We start from the raw sequence: 14657 nt of genomic DNA on the forward strand, positions 1-14657 counted from the left end.
GCAGTTCATCACTACACAAGGCACTGCACTGTCCCCTCTCGAGCATTTAGCAAACATGCTCTTTTGGGTAATCTTTATGGTTAGAGCAGATTACGCCACAAGCAAGTGTCCACTTTGAACAATTCCTTAAACAATTGCACAGCAGTATAAAAGTTATGTAGGTACAAGTGGTGACCTTGGTTAAAAAGTCCTCTACCAAGATCCCACACAATTTTCTCTGAACCTCCTAAAGTGGATGGACAACCAGCGGGGTCAATAGTGGAATCCCTACTAGTGTACACGCGGAAATTATAGACATATCCTGCCCTACTCTCAGACAACATATACATCTTAATTCCATAACGTGCCCTCTTGCTAGGAGAGTACTTCCTAAAATCCAAACAGCCCTTGAACATGACCAAAGACTTATAAATAGCTATTTCTTTCCCTGGAGTATTGATCTCTGAAAACCGATCTACAAAGTGGTCAAGGACAGGCCGAATCTTAAAATGATGGTCACAGTCAGGGTGATCTCGTGGCAACGCCGGAGCATTATCAACAAAATGCAGCATCCGAAGCAAAAGTAAATACCGAACATGACTCATAATTGCAGGAAATATGGCTGTTGCCATCAAGGGACTGGTAGACCAATATGAAAACAGGGATGGCTTCTTTATCAAGCCCATCAAAAAAGTTAAACCCAAAAACTTCTTTATCTTATCCAGATTTGTGGGAGTCCACCAGGTAGCTCTAGAGCGGGCCTAAGTCTGTCACTGTTGTCCCTCAAATACTGTTCAGCATACAAATTAGTCTGCTCAACAATCTTAGCCAAAAATACATCATCCATAAACTGTATAGGCAAAAACGTTTCACAATTCACTCTACACCCTACATCACCACTAAAGGCAGGCAACATCGGCTGCACCATGTTTGGATCAACCAAGAACCCCAGGCTGCAATCCAGATGCCTTTTGCTGCACCATCGACACATCAGTGACTTCCTCTAAAACAGGCACTTCATCCGCACCAAGAGTAGCTTCGTCATCAGATGATTCCTTGTGGACAGAAAACTCACTGCCAGAATCTTGCACTTCCTCCTCTGCCTTAGATGCACTGTCAGTCTCATGATCAAGGTCGGAGGAAAATTCAAAAAAGCATACCAACCATCTGCCGAGTAGTAATCCTGCGGCTAGCCATAATCCTTACTAATAAAGGTAACTTGAAAAACAAGTCAGCAACAACAAACACTTTGTAAAATAAGTTATAAACAAAATGTGGCTTTAACACAAAGACCTATATACTCTAAAACAATACCACCCACTTGCCAGAAGCAGCTAGACTCACCACCACCTACTCAGCACAGACGCAGCAAGAACCAACAATATCCCACTTAAATAGAATACGAAAATTACACATGAGACAACGCAATACACATCGTGCACAAATTAAAAAATAATTTTACACTTATAACATAAGCTAAATATGCTGCTATTATGACACCACTTACAAAACAAAATCATTCATGCATGACAATAATACTCATTTGGAGTAAACACAACAAAAATATTTTTCTTACCAAACACTTGCAACTACACAAACTGCAGATAAACCACTGCCGAAACCACAAACCGGAATCAAAAGCTTTGTACTAGAATAAAAAGGAGAAATAGAACATTACAATCACATATGCAAATAATGCACCAATCCACACATAATCTACCAGCCAAGCTGGGGGGCAGATGGACCTAAAAATAAAGCCAAAACATGCACTCCCAAAAGGGGCCTATCCTCAAAAACAACAACTTAGTGAAACCAACGTCCTTGGTGTCTAGTGGCTTCTGCCCCCCTTGGCTTGGGGGCAAGTGGACCTAAAAGCATAAGGCAGATCTGCCCCCAAGGGGGGCAGATACAGCTAAAATAACCACCTCCTAAAAGGGGCACAGCCCTTGCCCAAGGGGCCGCTCCCCAACAACAACATTCAGCATCCCTGCCGTCTAGTTGCTTCTGGGTCTAAAAACATAAAGCAGATCTGCCCGCTAGGGGGGCAAAAACGGCCAAAATAATCACCCCACTCAATGGGAGAAACCCAAAGAGCCACTCCCTCAACATCGCTTACATTGCTTAAAAATAAACTCCTGGTGTCTAGTGACTTCTGCCCCCTTGAAGACAGATGGACCTAAAAACACAAGGTCGATCTGCCCCCAAGGGGGGCATAAACGGGCAAAAAAATCTGCCCGATAAAGGGGAGTGAACCTTCCCCAAGGGGCCGCTCCCCAACATCGCCGAAATAGATATACAAAAGAAATCCCTGGTGTCTAATGGCTTCTGCCCCCACTGGGGGCAAATGGGCCTAAGAACATAAGGCTGATCTGGCCCCAAGGAGGACTAAAACGGCGAAAATTATCACCCCAGTAATGAGGAGTTACCCTGTTCCAAGGGGCTGCTCCCCAACATTAAAAAATAAAATCCCAGGTGGCCTATTTGCTGCTGAAAAAAAATATATACTATCTGCCTGCTTGGGGGCAGAAACGTGCAACAGAAATGCAAAAAACCGCTTTCCCAAGGGGCCGCTCTCTGGCAAAATCAAACTGATGTCTTGTGGGCATTCCTGCTGCGCGATCACACCCCGTGCGTGATCGTGCAGCAGGAATGCTCCAAAGAAACATCGGAGGAAAGGAAAACCCTTTCTTTTCCCCTGATGCCTCTTTGTTTGAAAATACTCCCTCCCCAGAGAGAAACTCACCTTCTCTTGTAGATGCGCTGGAAGCAAATGGCTTCCAGCACGTCCGGTTGCATCTCTGACGTCATTAGATGACGTGGAGGGGGGTTGGAGGGCAGCGTTAGATGGCTCCCAGCCGTCTAACGCACACAAATGGTTAAACTACACAAACATTAGAAATTCTAAAGTTATAGTTATAACTCAGTCATAATTTGTGCCCTACCCAAAACTTACTATGTTTCGCGCACATCCGTACACATTGTTTTGAGCTCACTAGCAAGACTACATGAACTAAACTCATGCCTTCCCCATGCACAGCTTATACCCTCTCATATTACATCAATTATACCACGGTAAATCGTAGCATTCATAACAATCATGAGATCTCAAAAGACATAATTTATGAGAGCACTGTGCATGTTACCAGTGCGAGTTATAGTTTATGTAGTCTGGCTAGCAAGTTTACACAAAGGTTATGTCCATTATCGCTTGACCTGTGATAGTAAATTGGGCACATGAATGGTGTGTTAAATTACTTCAAGCCCACAAAACTCTATGAGATGCTGTCACAATGAATGGACTATTTCATCAGGCTGTCGTCTAACATGTCACGAGTGATGTATTATGTGAGGTCATAAGCAGTGCATAGATGTGGGGCAAACTATACTTAATTTACTAAGCTATATCTAGCAGATGTCAGCATTTTTTAAACAATAGTTCTCATTTCATTTCAACATCTAGCTGTAACACCACTTTGTCCTTTTTTTAAGTGAATATTTGTTTTCTGTTTCATATTCAAAGTTGAGCATGCACCCAACACCCTCAGGCAACATGCGGCCAATAGCCCTCCTGCACACTGTCATAAGACCATGTGCCTAACCTCCTGCGGCCACCCAACCATCAGCCTCTGGCAGTCTCTGCACCTTACACCCCAACACCTGCTGCACACGGCCTTCGGTCTCCCTTACAATACATTATGGGGGCATCGCTGGGTTTAGCGGTAACGGGCACTGGTACTGTGGTACTGGTGTTCAAAAATATTATTTTTCTAAATTTAACTTAAAGGTGGATGCCCACCCTGACCCCTTATGTGGCCTTATGAACATTTTCCATGACTTGGAAACAAAGTGCCTGAGTGTTGTATTGGTCACCGCAGTATTTACTTCAGTGTTGTGGCCTGGCAAGCAGATCGTTCTGTACCCTTTTTTGTGTGAATAAATATTCTCAAAGGGTCAAGTAGAAGACATTCTGGGGCAGTAATGACCTGAGACTTTGTGCACAACCATCAACCAACATATATATGAGGGTTATATCTTACGGCTATGAAAAGTTTGGGGGTGTAGCTCAATAAAACTCTGACTGTGTAAACCCAAGCTACCAAACTCTCGACCAGTTGTTTTGGAATCCTGCGTATGTTGCACAAGATTCTACCCTTGCTGCCTCAGACCTCGAGGCTTTGATACTCTCTCGCCTGGACTACAGCAATTCTCTCCATCTGGGAACTCCCAGGGTAGTTACTTGGAAACTACAAGTCATTCAAAATGCTGGTGCACGCACGCTACTTGGGATCCCCAGGTATGAATCAGCCAGACAGGGTTTGATAGATCTTCATTGGCTACCCATTGCCCTAAGAACTGAATTCACATGTCTGTGCACTGCTCATAGAGCCTTACATGAGCAAGGTCCTTCTATTTTGTCAGTTTGTTACCCCTTTATACCTCTAGCAGGCTACTTAGGTCCTCTATCCTAAATTTGGCCACGTCCCCTCTGTTAGAAGAGCTAGAAGTGAAGGACGGTATTTCAGCTTTAATTCAGTAAAGCTTTGGAACTCCCTTCCCTTGTCTATCTGATCCATGGACAATGAACTGCACTTTTGTAAAGTTCTCAAGATCTGGCTTTTTAAATAATGATTTCTAGATGATACCTCTGACCTCAGTGGAATAGCCTCCTTTCTCGGCTAGCTCTGGGATGCCTTTGTGTCGCCATGTGCTCTATAAATCCTATAGCATTGCCTGTTATAGGACCCAGGCCAGCCCCCACTTCCTTGATCTCTAGCCAGATGGGAGCCCCCCTAATTAGATTAGAAGCGGGGCTAGAAGGGGAGTGTAGTCAGTAGTTAGCCACACCTCTGGGCTAGGTTAAACAGACACACACACCAAGGAGAGATTTGCTCCATCTTGATTTTTGGAGAATAGTGCTTTCTGGCCCAGAGGTTTTCCACACTTCGCAGGAAGTGGTCATACTAGAGGGAGATAGTGTTGCAGGGATTCTGTTTGGAAACAGAGCTATGCCTGGGAACACAGGACATCAGAACCGGGGACTGAGTCACCATACCACATCAGTACCTATTTGCCCATATCCGACTTGCTCATAGTGCCTTACCTTCCCTCCTAATCTTCTCAGAGTAACAGGTAACTTGGCACCCCAGAACACAGCTCTCGAGTCCCCAGGGGAACCGTGGAAAGAGATCGTCACCTTTCGTTTACTCACTCATGCATGAGGAAAGTTTTCAATATTTATTAAAACTATTGTGCTCTATTATGAAACAACTGTGCTGCAACTAGAATACATATCCATGCTAGCAAAATAATTAGCATTAGAAGTAAACTATACATGATGAGAAGTCCTACCATGGTGAATGATATATCTGCCCTACACTCACTATGTGGATAGAGTGTTATATCAGAGATCTCTGGGATTAGAATCAGCCACTATACCTGGCATTTGAAATTAGTTAATCTGCATCTCCGGTTGCACAAAGCTGGCACGTTTGTCTCAGGACCTTTCCCCCTGCAAGAAGTTCCCCTCTCTGTCTGCAAAGAGCAAGTCTCAGGTATATAATATGAGGCGTTCAACTCGAAAACCGCAGATGTGGGCTAATGTGGTGTCTAAATGCCAAGCTAAGTTGCCAACTGATCCCTGACAAACAGGGGCCCGATGTTGTTTGAACATGTGGGATTTGTTCAGAGAGAGTCCCAGAGAAAAGAAACAAAAAACAAAAACATGTGCATTGTACTTCTAAAATATTATTGTGGAACAAAACCAACGTGCTGTGTGTAACGTTCAAAGCGAAGCAGACTACAGCTTGCAGTTAGGCTTAAATATGGGAGAACCAAGTGGACCCTAAAGGGAACTCACGATAAACTCAGCCAGCGGTGCCTGGCGGCACACTAATGGTGGTTACATTCCAAGGTGGTACAGGGCATCTTCAGGAATGGGGAGTTCCTAGATCTTTTTTGCCACCATTGAGAACAGGCGGTGTCAAAACTTTGGTATGCTGAGATTTCCAAGAAGGCTGCAACTCAGAGATGCATCCACCCTAGAATGGAGCACAGAACTCCTGTTAACTTTCCGTAGCTGTCTCTCCTGCCCGAGTTCTGAAGATCATCAGGAATGACAAGGCCCAATTCATCCAAGTGGATTTGGTTTGGGCCAGGGAAGTTTGATACGCCAAACTTCTGGGCATGAGCATCTGTCTTTAATCAGGGTAATGCTTCAGGACAATCTCCTGTTGGACCAGCAGGGCAGCAGAGCGGCAGGACAGTGACAGGTGACTGCATTCAATCTTCCTCCTAAATTTGTGGATGTCATCTTTGCTGTCAGGCATCCCTTTACGAAGTCTAGTTATGCCAGGAGATGGGCATCCATTTGACCGTCTTGTTACTGGTAAAACTGTTGGATATGTGTTGTCTCTTTTATCTTTGGGACAATAAGAACTTGCAGTGGGCAACATACATCAAGGGTTATTTGTTGGTCCTTGTGACCTTATTGCACTTGCCAGACCAGCCTTCCTTGTTTAAATTGACATCACCTGTTGTGATGAGGTTTATAAATGGTTTAACTCATTTGTTTCCCCCAAACTCTTCTGACATCACAGTGGGATTTCAATGTTGCCCTTCCTTTCCTCATGTGTACTCCTTTCAAGCTGAAGCAAAGCTGTCCACTATGTCTCCTGAGTCTGAAGACTGTATTCCTTTTCGTTATAACGTCTGTTCATTGCCTGAGTAAGCTTCCAGCTCTCTAAGTGTGGCCACAATCCATCATCGTCCCAAAGTTCTTTGCTCCGCCTCACCCTCTTAAGAGAAGGAAAGACTCCTTCAGCTGGAACCCCAAGGGAGCCCTAATGTTTTTCATTGATTCACACCAAAGACCATTGTTTTGACTTTGTCAAGGTGGATAGATCTCTACATTACGATCTGCTAACCATTGGCCAAGATGGAGCCTCCATAATGATTTTGGGCCCATTTTTCCAGGATCAAGACTGCTACCACTGTGTTGGCACACATAGGGCCATATGTAGGTAGCATCACATTTACCGATTCATAAATACCGAATTTTACCGATTCGATATTTATGAATCGGTAAATGTAATGTAGGTAACCAATCGGTAATTATTACCGATTCAGTAAATATCGGTATTTAAGAATCGGTATTTACCGAATCGGTAATAATGCATCCCTTCCCATTCATTCCTATGGGCCTGGAGGCCCATAGGAAAGAATGGGAAGCCAGTTATCATTACCGATTCGGTAAATACCGAATCGGTAATAGGGGAGGCATTATCATGGGTGGCAGGGTGTCACATTGACACCCTGTTGCACCCCTGATTCGTGCATGTGTGCACATGTGGCGCACATACATGCCCTAAGGGCATACTTGTCTGCCACATTGCACTTTTCAAATAGCACAAAAATGCTTTTTGAAAGGTATTCGTCATTTACCATCAACTAGTAGTTGGTGGTAAATAACGAATCCAGACACCAATGATGCACTCACTTGAGTGCCCCCTACATAGCATTTCTGGATTCGGTATTTACCAAATCGGTATTTTACCGATTTCTTAATTTCCGAATCGGTAAATACCGAATCCAGAAAATCTGCCACCTACATCGCAAATGCCTAAATATCGGTCGGTAACGGGATATTTACCGAATTTCGGCCGTTACCGACCGGTATTTGGCTTCCTACATGAGGCCCATAGTGCCTGTTCTTGATATCTGTCAGACTGTAACATGGGCATCAGTGCCCACTTTCACAAAGCACTACTGCCTTGACAGCCAGGTCCAATGGGAAGGGCATTTCACACCTTCGGTCCTACCTGTTTTTTTCATCTTGAGCCATTTTACACAACCACCTCCTTGGTAGGCACTGATTTGATATCTATTCTAAAGGTGGGGAATCTGAAGAACAAGTTACTCGGTGATGAGGTTTCTGGTGGATATTCTGATCTAACCGCAGATTCCTCACTGCCTTCCCACCTTGCCATTTTGTGGAATGGTCTCTTTTCCAAGCTCAAAAGGTCCCAATTTAGGAATCTGCACACTGGTATCTCTGATTCTTGTTGAGCTCTTCGCCCGAGGGTGCAGGCAGGGTCAAGAATGAAACTGATGTTGGTGCACTGGGGTGGCGTTAATATGCAGCTTAGTTCAACACTTCCAGCACAGAAGGAAGCCAACGCGAAGCTGCATGGTGCCACCTACCAGTGCGCAGGAGCAATGCTGATGTTTTAAATCATCCAGATGCATACTGGTGCCTGGGGATAGTCTAAAGGTGAAGAATCTCCGGTTAGATAGAGCATCCACCAAAAAGACTGTTACAGAAGGTAAGTAACTTGTTCATTGTGTTTGTAGTCATCTGCTGTTGTAAAGTTCGGTTATAAAGCAGACTCTGACCAAAATATGGTACTAAGCCTAGTACCAAGTTTCTGTTGATGTCAGTTCAGTTCGTTTGTATGTTTATCCACTTTGCTTTGCCCTTTTCAAATCATTTTTTGAGAATTATGATGCTTTGCAAAATTTATTTTTGCTTAGGACATTTTGTTATAGTTAATGACCTGGCCACATCTATGTTTATTTCCCATTCAGAAACAAATGTATGATGAAGCTTCTGTCTGTTTTTCAGAGTAAAAGCGGGAAGGTCACCAGAAAGGAATTTCGCCGTATTTTAGATTGTACAGTGTTTCGGATAACAGATGGCGAATTCAAAGAACTCATGATTATCCTTGATCCTGAACACACAGGATTCCTCAGTTACCATCAGTTTTTACACCTCTTTGAAGAACATCAATCCTTGGTATGTGATCGGATTGTCTCTTTAATGGTGGATATTCGGTTTTAGCAGTCATATTTTATGTCAAAAGTTTTAGTCAAAACATAAACATTTTCAAAATCCCAGAAAAATGGAAGATGCGTGTGTAATTCTCAAACGTCACCTCCTCCTTATTAGAAACGTAAATAAGTTAGCAAGGTTGAACATTTGTTATGGAGAGAAATCATAACATGTTTTGTGATCTTTGTGAGGAAAGGTAAAAGGTAAGACTGACAGACACTCTTTATGTTCATGTCAGGCAGCCATGTGCTATACATATGCTAAACACAGAGGCAACTGGCTGCCTGAGCTGAACTTTGCCAGGCTGACGATGTCACAAATCGTGTGGGCGGGACCTCTTCAGCCTGGCAAAGCACTTGGAGTACCTTTCCCTCATGATGAGGAGGAGCGTTATTGATTGCTTCAGACCGGAACACTTCAAGCCTTGAAGTGCCCAGAGCCGAGTGCCTATCACTAACACATCGTCACAAAGTGGGGCGGGATCAGCAACTCTCTCTGACCCCATCCCACTCTGTGATGAGGTATGGATGCCCACCACTTCACATTGACTGAGAGGAGGCAGCAGTCCCAACCCTCCTGGAACCTCTGAGGCTTCCGTATAGATAAGCTCCAGAAGGCAAGTGTTCTGTTTCTATTTAATGTTTGGTGTGTGTGTAGATATATGTATGCATATATATGTATATGTGAGTGTGTGATGTGAACAGGTGTGTGTGCATATTAATGCATGGGTGTGAGTGAGTGTGCATGTGTGCGTGTGTGGCACCCCCCGGCCCGACCATGCTTTAAATAGCGGCTGCCACTGATAGTAAATCTCATGCATGGGGAGGGAAATGACTGTTACAAGGCATGGTTTGGCTTGTTCGTTTGTGAACACCCACAAACATATAAGTTTGTGGGCATTGACAAACTAAAATTCTTTCCCACCCTGAAAATGGTCAGACAGTTACCCCTTTCAAGGGCTGGAGTAAGCCCCCTTCTAGGATTGGAAGGGGAACATGAAACCCCCCCTATTTGTTGGCGGCGCAAGTTAAGAACCTTCCTCATGGGGAGAAATAGTTTTCCTACAGAGAAATTAAAAGAAATGCATGAGCTTTTCCACAGTCAGACGCCCTTCCCACTGTGTGGAATTGTACGCTATGTACAGTTTCACACACAGGGATTAGGCAGGCTTAAAAGCGTCACGTTTGAGGTGATAGTATACCTGGAAACCAGCGCCTGACATGGCTTACCACTTATTACACCTGTTTTGTGAATGCCAAAAAGTGTAAAAGTATGGCCAGACAGAGTCACAGGACTCCACCCTTATTTGTACTCTTTTGCACGTCATTTGGACCCTTAATCTAGATATCTGCAGCTGAAAGATGAGGTGCATTATACTAAATACTGATCGGAGAAGGGTAGGCCTTGTATATAATAAAATATTGTACCCCTACTGTAATAAATTGAATTACTGGTTTAAAGGGGTGAAAGCAACCACAATTGTTGTCAGGCAGAAGTCACAAGCAAACCTCAAATTAACCTGTGCTCAATCCTCTGGTAACTTGGCACAGAGCAGTCAGGCTTAACTTAGAGGCAATGTGTAAAGTATTTATTCAGCAATTCAAAAAGTAATAAAGTGAAACACAAGAAAAATTCCACTCCCATCTAGAAAAATAGGATAACATTAAAAAAATAATTTAAGACCAACACGACAAAACTCCAATCAGTAGAACCGGAGATATGCAATTTTGAAGATTTAAGAGCAAATAGAACCAAAAGCACGATGCACCAACTTTGTTTATCTGGTTGCTCTAGACCGGGACAAAGTCACTAATTAAGGCTGACTGCGATGGAGTGCGACCGAGGTGATGTGAGTTCTTTGCATAGAGATGTGTTGCACAGCAGTGGTTTGGGGAAGCTGCGATGGGCGAGGTGCGCTGTGACGGATCTGAGGAGCTGGTGGTTGATGCAATATCATTGCATGTAGATGCACTGCGCAGCAGCGGTTCCGATGAGCTGTGGGACTGCGATGCGCATTCCTACAACAGGGATGTTTTGCACAGCGGTTCCGATGCAGAGTTTTGCAAGGTGATACGTCATATTGCATCAGTTCTGCTGGTACCACATATGTACAGGCAGAGCACCTTCAGGCCCACTTCCAAGGGTCCAGGACTGGGATGGCACCACTTGGAAGGGCAAGGCTCACAGGGAGCAGAGTCCAGGTGCTGATTTCAAGGTTGTTAGAGCCTGTTATGTCCCTGGGGCTCTAATGAGGAGGCCAGCCAATTAGCCCTTGGAGTCACTCTGGTGGTCCTGGGTCCAAGATACAGGTCCATTCCTTCTCACTCAGGCAGGAGGGCAGCAGGGCAGCAGAGTGGCAGTCTCTTCTGAGTCTTCCTCAAGTCCAGACATGTATTGGTCCACTTTGAAGTCCGCAAAGGTTATGGATTTTTCTACCTTCCTGAGGTGTCAGGCATCGCCTTCCTCCCTGTCCTGGCCCCAGCTTGTCTGGGAACACAAAAGACTAGTGACAAATCCTTTGTGAGTGTTTTCAAGCAGGGCCTTTCTGTTGTGCAAGTGTGATAGGTGACAGCTACATCCCCACATTAAGTCAGCGTGGCCCATTCGGCCAACACCTATCTTCCCTGTGTCTCACTGTCTGGGAGCAATACACAGGGTCCAACTGCCAGCTATACCTAGTCATGTGATCCGAGGACAGGCTGCAGGCACCAAATGTTTAAGACAAGAAAAGGCTAACTTTCTCAAAATTGTGTTTTCAGAATTGTAACTTAAAACCCGACTTTACCATTAAAGAGGGCTTTAAATAAAAATTCTTTGGACACCAAATTCAAACTGTCGACCTCCTCCTAATTGCAATTTATCATTTAGTAAATTTAATAAGGAAACCCAATGTTATCCTATGGGAGAGATCGGATTTTAATAGTAAAAAACTAATTTAAGTGTGTTTCACTATCAGTGCATGTAAATCTTAAAAGTACATGTCCAACGTTTTAAATATACTGCACCCTACCCTCTGTGCTGTTCAGGGCTAATGCTCGGGGTGACTTATATGTATTAAAAAGGAAGGTTTTGGCCTGGCAAAAGGTTTATTTTTCCAGGTCGAAATGGCAGTTTAAAACTGTACACACAGGCTGTAATGGCAGGCTTGAGACATGTTTTTCAGAGATACTTAAGCAGGTGGCACAATCAGTGCTGCAGGCCCAATAGTACAGAACAAAATTGGGTAACCCAATAGACCCTTGGAGGCTTGGGTAATCTAAACAAACAGGTAATAGAGCCTTCAAGGGATTGTTTTTGATATCAATATTATAACAAAATATAGAAAATTAATTATCTTTAAGCCCCAAATTGGTGGCTTAGTACAAACAAATGTCAAAAATAAATTATTTGATTGAACAACGAATCGAATGCAAAACTGAAATATATTTAGTAAGGAAAACAATACTACACGGGTGTATACGTCAAAGAGTAAAAATTTATATAAAAAGTTGTGTTATATAAATGGGTACAAACTACAATTCACAATACAGCAAAAGTAACTGGAATGAAAATTCTTTCATACAAATCTTTCTATCATGGATACTTTTGCATAAGCCCATTTCACATATTGAATAACGGGAACAACATCATTGGCTATACAATGAACCTTTCCTGAAAAATTAATGACAAAGAAAATGGGTCAAATTGTTGACATTACGGTCTCTATAGTGCAGGCATCTGTAAGACCATCTTCAGGACGTAAGTTCTTATGTGTACTGATGACCCCTACACAAATGGAATAATCCAGAGAATTGTATATCAATATAAGATATTGAAGAATAAAGAAGTAATACACCAGGGATGTGAAAAGGAAGAAAACTGTGATGGATTAATCCAGCAGAAAAATCAATAAAAAGAAGCTGTGACCAGATTTAACAAGAGAAAGTGATAGCCTAAAAAATAGAAATGGCTAGCCCTTCACCAGCTCAACCGAAATGTCGACAATTTGACCCATTTTCTTTGTCATTAGTTTTTCAGGAAAGGTTAATTGTATAGACACTAATGTTGATCCTGTTATTCAATATGTGAAATGGGCTAAGGCAAAAGTATCTATGATAGAAAGATTTGTATGTTCATTCTAGTTACTTTTGCCCTATTGTGAATTGTTTTATATTACACATGTTTTTATATACATTTTAAACTCTTTGAAGTATACACCCATGTAGTATTGTTTTCCTCACTGAATGTATTTCAGTTTTGCGTTTGATTCGTTGTTCAATCAAATAATATATTTTTGACATTTATTTGTACTAAGCCACCAATTCGGGGCTTAAAAATAATTCATTTTGTATATTTTTTTATAATATTGATATCAAAAAGAATCCCGTGAAGGCTCTATTACCTGTTTGTGCTGGCCCAATAGTAGCATTTATTTGCAGGCCCTGGGTACTTGTGGCACCACTTTACTAGGGACTTAAAAGTAAATGAAATGTACCAATTTGGTTTAAGCCAATTCTACCATGTTTTGGTCAGAGAATACAAGCACTTTAGCACTGGTGAGCTGTGGAAAAGTGCACAGAGTCCTAAGGCCACCAAATAAGAATTCCACAAATATAAGAGGGGTGAAGGCAAACGATTTGGAGATGACCACGCTAAAGCTGTGAAGGCTAATGCCTACCAATCATAAGCACATCAAATGTTGCCTTGATATAATGTGAACGTTTTAAAACTGATGCGTGATGTTGGCAAAGTTCAATTCCACCAATTTAGGGGGTGTTTTTTAAAGTTTTGGAACATGAAACATTTGAGCAAAAAAAACTTTCCTTCAAAAACAGTTTTTTCAAAAAAGTCTCTAGAACTGAACTTCACACAACTTCACCATCAGAATTTGAATTGATGCGCCTGTAGAAATAAAGGAATTCCTCTGGACTTAACAATATCCTTATAACTCATTAATCACAAGAACTGCAGAGCATGGCATTATCCACCCTAGCTTGTCTTGTCTTTCTTTGGGAAGGGTTTGATTGCTATGTATTTGAGGATGTAACTGAAAAACTCGGCAATTGGTGTCAGCAAAGGGTGTGCAATACGCATGACTTGAATATGGTGCTTTGATGTCTGCACATGGAAACATACACAATGGTGAATCCCTGCGTTAATTAGAAAACTTGAATCTACTGTTACAGGCAAGATTAGAAATAATGCATTTCAGAATCATTATTGAGCTTTTTAATTGCTAAGTGCTTGCTTTTCATATTTCTACAAATAGGCGGGCCGTACTCACTTACAGGAATCAAGCCCAGTGAAGAAAAAACCTGTTGTATTGGCCTGGCATACTGTAAGTAATATTGCAAACTGATTTAAAATTGTTCTTTTTCTGCTTGATTCCTTTTTAGTCATGTTGTGTCCTGTGTTCTCACCTTGCCTTTGTCAGTCTGGATATGGAGCCTTTTTTTAGCAATCTCCATTGAAATTTTGTTTAGGTCTGGTTTGACATTGTTATCAGTTCATTTACATATACATAGAGTAGGCTTTTGCTGCATTCCAGAGATTTATCTCATGGTATAGGCTGTTGAGTGTATCATTTCACCTCCAAAAGAGTGCTTGCATTGCGATTTAATAGGGATTTCTTCAATCGAAAATCTATGTTTTATCATCACACATTTAATTCTTTATCTCATGCATGAATTGCTTTACAGAAAGCAGCTTTAGCTGTTTGTTGGTCGGACCTGTTGTTTCCAATATATGGAGAGTGGGTTTGGGATTTTTATTCTCTGTCTCGTTTGCCTGCTCCTGATTCTATGACTTTCCTCTATTCATGTATTTGTTCCATCCAGAAGCATTCAAGAATCACAGTGTTCTGATTGTTTAA

The 14657-nt window shown here is 42.4% G+C and overlaps 1 protein-coding gene across 1 annotated transcript in view; it reads left to right on the forward strand.

Moving 5' to 3' along the window:
• The window catches only part of EFCAB6 (EF-hand calcium binding domain 6), an 879195-nt gene that overhangs the window by 370531 nt on the left and 494007 nt on the right, over positions 1-14657 (forward strand). Inside the window, exons 12-13 of the mRNA XM_085652469.1 lie at positions 8600-8770; positions 14055-14123. Coding sequence (XP_085508595.1) covers positions 8600-8770; positions 14055-14123 — 240 coding nt within the window. The remainder of the gene's footprint in view (positions 1-8599; positions 8771-14054; positions 14124-14657) is intronic.

Source organism: Triturus cristatus, chromosome 4_1 (genome assembly GCF_964204655.1).
Source record: "Triturus cristatus chromosome 4_1, aTriCri1.1, whole genome shotgun sequence".
Taxonomy (NCBI): domain Eukaryota; kingdom Metazoa; phylum Chordata; class Amphibia; order Caudata; family Salamandridae; genus Triturus; species Triturus cristatus.